The 6016-nt window shown below is 38.5% G+C and overlaps 1 protein-coding gene across 1 annotated transcript in view; it reads left to right on the forward strand.

The window, feature by feature from the left end:
* LOC105171194 (bergaptol O-methyltransferase) overlaps nt 1317-6016 on the forward strand; it is a 10617-nt gene continuing 5917 nt past the window's right edge. The window contains exon 1 of the mRNA XM_011092225.2: nt 1317-1402. Within this exon, the coding sequence (XP_011090527.1) occupies nt 1336-1402 (67 nt within the window). The 5' untranslated portion in view covers nt 1317-1335. The remainder of the gene's footprint in view (nt 1403-6016) is intronic.

A 6016-nucleotide genomic window follows, 5' to 3' on the forward strand; every position in this document is an offset into this window, starting at 1 on the left:
ATATTTCACCAATTCCATTTCCATCGTTTGGTGCATATCTTGACAATGTGGAATCTAGTTTTGCAACAACATCTAGTTGGTTCGGTGGTGATGAAATGAGGTGCAAAATAAGCCAGTGCAAAATGTGGGTGAGGAAATAAGAAGACCTCGGCGTCAACGCAACAGACGCAATTGTAGAACGGCTGGACATTTTTTACATTTGAAATTGTATACTTCATTGTATTTTTTAAAATTGTACAGAAAAAAACACACTATTACATTTGTAGCCCTAATTGTAAAATTTTTAATTAATACAATGTTAATTTTATAATTTTTTGAATTTTAATATGTTGTTAAAAATTAATTATATATAATTATAATTTTTTGAATTTTAATATGTTGTTAAAAATTAATTATATATAATTAAATTATACAAAATTATTTAAACGAAACAAAAAAATACAATAGTCGGGATTCTAAATCACGACTTCAATCACGACACCAAGTCGTGATTTGAGACCGCGACTTGGGCTTTTTTGTGGTAAAGAAATAGTTTTTAATGTCGAGTCATGATTTTAAATCACGAATCGACATATTAATATTAGTATATTAAAAATAATTATATTAATATAATTTTTTTCTTACTAATAAATTATTAAATAACTCCACACATACAACCCTCAAATCTCAATTATCAGCCACAATAGTGCAATTTTACCAACAAATGCAGAATGTGTGGTCTCGACTGGCTTGAAGGTCCAAATTTATAATGTTATTCTTATTATTTTAAATTATTTAGTGATTTACTTTATATTTTTATGTGATTATTTTATTTCATATTACAACTTATGATTTGAAGATGAAGATGAAAATTGTCTCTCAACAAATATAGAAAATTTGGTTGCATGGTTTTATACTCATTCAAGATGAGCATTCAAAATGTTATGAATTATTTTGATAAAATATAGTATTTTGTTAGACAGAATCTTAATGTACATGGTTATTAGACAGAAATGACGTGTAATACAAATTTAGTCGAATTACATTACAGGTGGTAATTATCTTTTTTAATAGTTCAAATATTGTCCTTTGTTCTTTTCGTTGTGTGAAATTTTGAAAATTTTTTAAATTAAAAATTAATAAAATGATTTATAATCCGACCCACCCATTTGCAGCCCAACCTATTCTATTTCCATTCATTTAAACTAATTTTGGATCCAAACCCGACACAACACGCCCATTCGCCACCCCTACCTAACAGTCAACTTTTATTAAATATACTATTCTCAAGGAACTTGTATTTATATGTCCTCCATCTTAGCCCCTTCCATCCGATGGGGAAGTAATTCGTAGGAGATGAGAATGGGGTGTCATTTGCGATGTTTCGGGCATTCACGAGCCCAGGGGCTAAGAGGGACCTCTGGTATGTGTTACTTACATGCTTTTAATTTTCGTGATCTAGTCATGTATTGATTCAGCCAAAGCGTTGGGGCAATGAGCTCCATTCCGTTCATATATGTGGATTGATTTATCAAATGGGAAAAGTCTCATGTTCAGAAAATCACATTACACGAATTTTTTTCAAATTAGTTGCAGCCACGAACCGCTTGCCAAAAATTAGTTTCAGGACCATTCGCCTTTATGTCACCCAAAACAAGATTAGCTTTTTTCATGAAAAACCAGAGCTTCTTTGTAATTTACTTTCTTTTTCCTTAAAAATGAGTGTTGCATGGAGTGCAGGCTACAAACAACAAATCATTTTATCTTAATTTGACATGACTAAAGTTATTTGTCATTACTGTGCAGTTTCAAAGATTTACTACAACATAATAATGTCAAATCCAGACTATAGTAAAATGTTCAATGATGCCATGGCAGCTCACTCCACAATACTAATGAGAAAAGCCATCAAAGTGTATGATGGTTTTGCGAGTTTAGGTTCAATAGTGAACGTTGGTGGTGGTACTGGTGCAGCACTTGCTATAATTCTTGCAAACTGTCCTTCCATACCACAAGTTGTGCAAAATGCATCATCCTACAATGGTCAGTGACCCGCCTGAATAATATGACCCTGCTTAGCGATCTGAATTGAGTCACGTCCCCAAGCGAACCTTCAATACGAGTTGAGGATCAAAGAAGAAAACTTTGAGTCGGGTTCTTCCCGGACGAAGACCTTCCGATGCCCAAGTCAATAGGAGATCGAAATAAATATTTGTACTGCAATAATTGCTAAAGTAATCGAATGCTAAAAAAATTAGCTCACTGAAGACATCTAGTATTTATAATGTTGACATTGGACATGGGTAGGGATACGTGTCATAATCCTAGGCTCCCAAGCTTCCAATCGGATGATTCATCGTTATTCTAGTGTCTGGATCACATGGCGGATATGTTTACACGTTCCCAGATATAGATCCCACATGTGGATTTCCAGCTGCGGGTTTTTAGACATACTTTAAGTTGTAATACCTCTTTTACCGTTAATGAGGGGTATTTCTATCTTTCGGTAATTCTACCCTTATCATGACTCGCCCACTCCTTTTGTGTAATGAATTACATCAAAGGAGTCGAAAGGTCTATTTCAATCTGCAGGGCGATTACCTCGGTCTACATGACAACACGTGTCATTTGACAATGGTCATCTCGATCCACGCACCGTCATGTGTCGCCTCATGAGTGGTGGCTTTGTAAAGTACATGTCCGCCTCTTCTCTATATATATAGAAGACCTATTTAAAAAATTTTACCGACTTCGTCATCTGCCAGAGATCGCTGCCTCCAATCTCTCGATCTTGGTCTTCATCTTCGATTTCGATCTCGCCATTTCAAGGTACCATGTCTTCCTCAAGATCCTCTAATACTGGTTCAAATTCTGCATCTTCTACTTCCTCCCCTCACATGGATGCTCCCCCAGTTTCCATAAAGAGCCCTTTTAGGAATAGGCCGCGACGTGATCGCCAGGTAGAGGGATCCGATCCTAATGAAACTCATACTTATGCAAAATTTCAATCAATGCTTGAACATAGTCCCTGGATTGGTATAGTTAGCACTGTAAAACAACAAATTCATCGTATAAAGGAGAAATATTTCATCCCCAATAGCTTTGAGATTATTATACCCAGGTCATTTGATCGCATGCATCTTCCTCCTCAAGGTTTCTATTCTTTCTCACTTCAGCATTTTGAGGCTAGATTGCGTCTGCCCTTGGGCCCCTTATGTAGCTCAAATTCTTACTCATTTGAACCTGTGTTCTATGCAATTATCGCCAAATTCTATTCATCATATCATCCTTTTCATCATCATAATGAGAGTCCATCGTTTCGAGCCCAATTTCGACAACTTCTGGTGGTTATACTCCTTCACAACTTCTAAAAGATTAGGAGATAGGGATTTTTTCTATCTGTCAGCTCGAATATATTGTAGGTCCCTTGACCCCCTTACATCTAATGTTGGCCCTTGGAAGGAAAAATATATTTTCATTCGACCGCCTCCGGGTCGCGAGTGGCCTTTTAATCTTAATTGGAGTGTAGATAAGCCAGAACCTGTTATTGAGGGAGGGGGGCTGGAAGGAGATCAGATAAGTAGTCTTACTTCTTATCGATATAATCCAAAGGAAATTATGGTAGAGGAAATTCTGTGGCTCGTGCATCTGACTCTAGCTCCCCTCCAAGTTAGGGGTTCTTTAGGTGAATCCTTCCTTTTATTCTTATCTCATTACTGTTAACAAACACCTCTAACTTGTTTCTTCATACACAGATAATATGGTTATTCAATCTCGCATTACCTAACGTATAAGGGTTGCAGCTCAAGTCGCACCTCCTGCTTCTGTCACATCTATGCAACCAGAGCCTGCATCTTCTGCTACACCAGAGGTAGGAAATTCTAAGGAGATGGAACCAATCGAAGTGGGGAGTGAGGATACACGATCACAAGGTCAAATTGATCGTAGGAGCAAGTCCCCTTCCCTAAATACCGACGTTGCGTGGTTGCAAGATCATTCCCCAGTAGAGGGTAGTAAGCCAAGGGGAGCACAGAAAAAACGTAGGGATCACAGTAAGAGTCCCATGAGGTCAGATAGACAAGTTAGATCTCGATCTGTTGGGATCGAGCAACAATCTGAAGAAGCTAGAGAGGATGAGAGGAATACTGAACTTCTCAACGAGGTTGCTGAATGCTGGAGGTAGGCTCGCGAAGATTTGCGTAGTCCGAATCACTTATTTGCTTAGCTGAAGGGTGAAAAACTGGTCCTTGATTGGAAGGTATCTTCTAGTAGCATAGTTTTCAAGACTCAATTAGGGCAAGATTCATGGGAGCTGTATAATGCGACTTGTCTTCCATGCAATCAAGTTGCCCTCTTGCAGACCTGGTTCACTTGCATTGAGGAGCATTGTGCGCATTCTTTAATACGGGTAACACTCTTTGTACACATTTGTTCGATCTCGATCCAATGTCCCTGCTGACTAATATCTTCCTTAGGCTGCCAACTTTTTTCGAGGTCTATCCCTCAAGTGTTTAGGTTTTCGGAGAAATCAAATAATGGCTGAACACAGAAATCGTGAGCTTCGGGGCAAGATAACAGAAATCTCTGCTCCTGAAGACGACCTGGAGAAGCAGCGAGCAACTTTGGAGGCCCGTAATAAAGAGTTGGTGGAAAAGATGGCTTCTGAAGTAGCTAAAGCCATGGCAGCAGGTAAGGAGACCAAGTTCGAGGCGGGACATGCTGCTGGGAAAATCGTGGGCACTATAGAAGGTCACGAAGAGTTTCTTAACTCTGAAGAATTTGCGACCCGAATTCGAGATACTCGTCTTCAAGGTGCTCGCAATTTTCTAAAAGAGCCCGCCTTTGAATCGGCCTTAGAGATCAAAGCTGCGGATTATGTGATGCAAGGTTTTGATAGATGCAAGGGCTAGGTAACGACTTTGAATGGGTTCGCATCCGATTTTGATGTATCGCGACTAGATCCTGGCGGTGATGCCAACTTACAACCCTTTGCTGATGAAGAAGTTCCTCCGGCCGTTGAAGATGGTTTCACAATTCTCCTTGATGCAATAGAAGATAATTGATGCTCCCTCTTGATCGATCGAAATGTTTCTCTTTTGTAAACATTAATTTTTGCTATGTCTATTCGAACAGATGTGCGATCTTCCTGAATCGTTGATCTTAATGTCTTTCTCAGACCTGTGATTTTGGCGACCTTTCTCAGATTCAATTTTTAGCTGCATGTGATTTAAAAGATAGAATCTTTTACAGATACATCGATCGTATATGCGAGTAAGTCTATCATAAAATGGGGTAGAACAAATCTTTCGCAGATTCGTTTTTTGATCTTTCACAGATACAATAAACGGACTTATCTTATCACAGATACAAGAGAATTTTTATGTAGGTCGCCTTTTTCAGGCACATAAGCATAACAGAAAAATGATCTTTCTCAGATTGTATGTGTTATTTGGGCGTTTTTCAGGCAGATGTATGCATAAAAGTTTCTAAAGTTTTGGATGTTCCATCGTCGTGGAAGGTTTTGTCCATTTGCGTCTTGGAGCCTCTACGTTCCTCTTTTCTTTATTTCGACCACATTATATGGTCCTTCCCATCTTGGATCCAATTTTTCCACATGTTTAGAAACTTCCACTTTCTTTAGGACGAGGCCGCCCACTTGCAGTTCCCTGGGTCGCAATCTCTTATTGTAATTCTTCAATATCAAGAATTTATGTGGAGTATTTTAGCGAATGCAGCGTACTTCTTTTCTTCCACCATAGTGAGACCAAAAGACCGTTCTTCTTTGTTGGTCCCTGGGTTGTAATTTTCTATCCTTTGAGATTTCTCGCTTATTTCTGCAGGAATTATAGCTTCAAAATCATAAATTAAACAAAATGGGGTTTCACTTGTAGTAGATCGTGGGGTCGTTCGGTAGGCCCATAATACACCAGGTAGCTCTTCATCCCACAATCCTTTTGACTGCACCTAGATTTCAAATGTTGTAGAATGGTTCTGTTCGTCACCTCTGTCTACCCATTTGCTTGCGGATGACCTACAA

Source organism: Sesamum indicum, linkage group LG9, assembly GCF_000512975.1.
Source record: "Sesamum indicum cultivar Zhongzhi No. 13 linkage group LG9, S_indicum_v1.0, whole genome shotgun sequence".
NCBI classification, from domain to species: Eukaryota; Viridiplantae; Streptophyta; class Magnoliopsida; order Lamiales; family Pedaliaceae; genus Sesamum; species Sesamum indicum.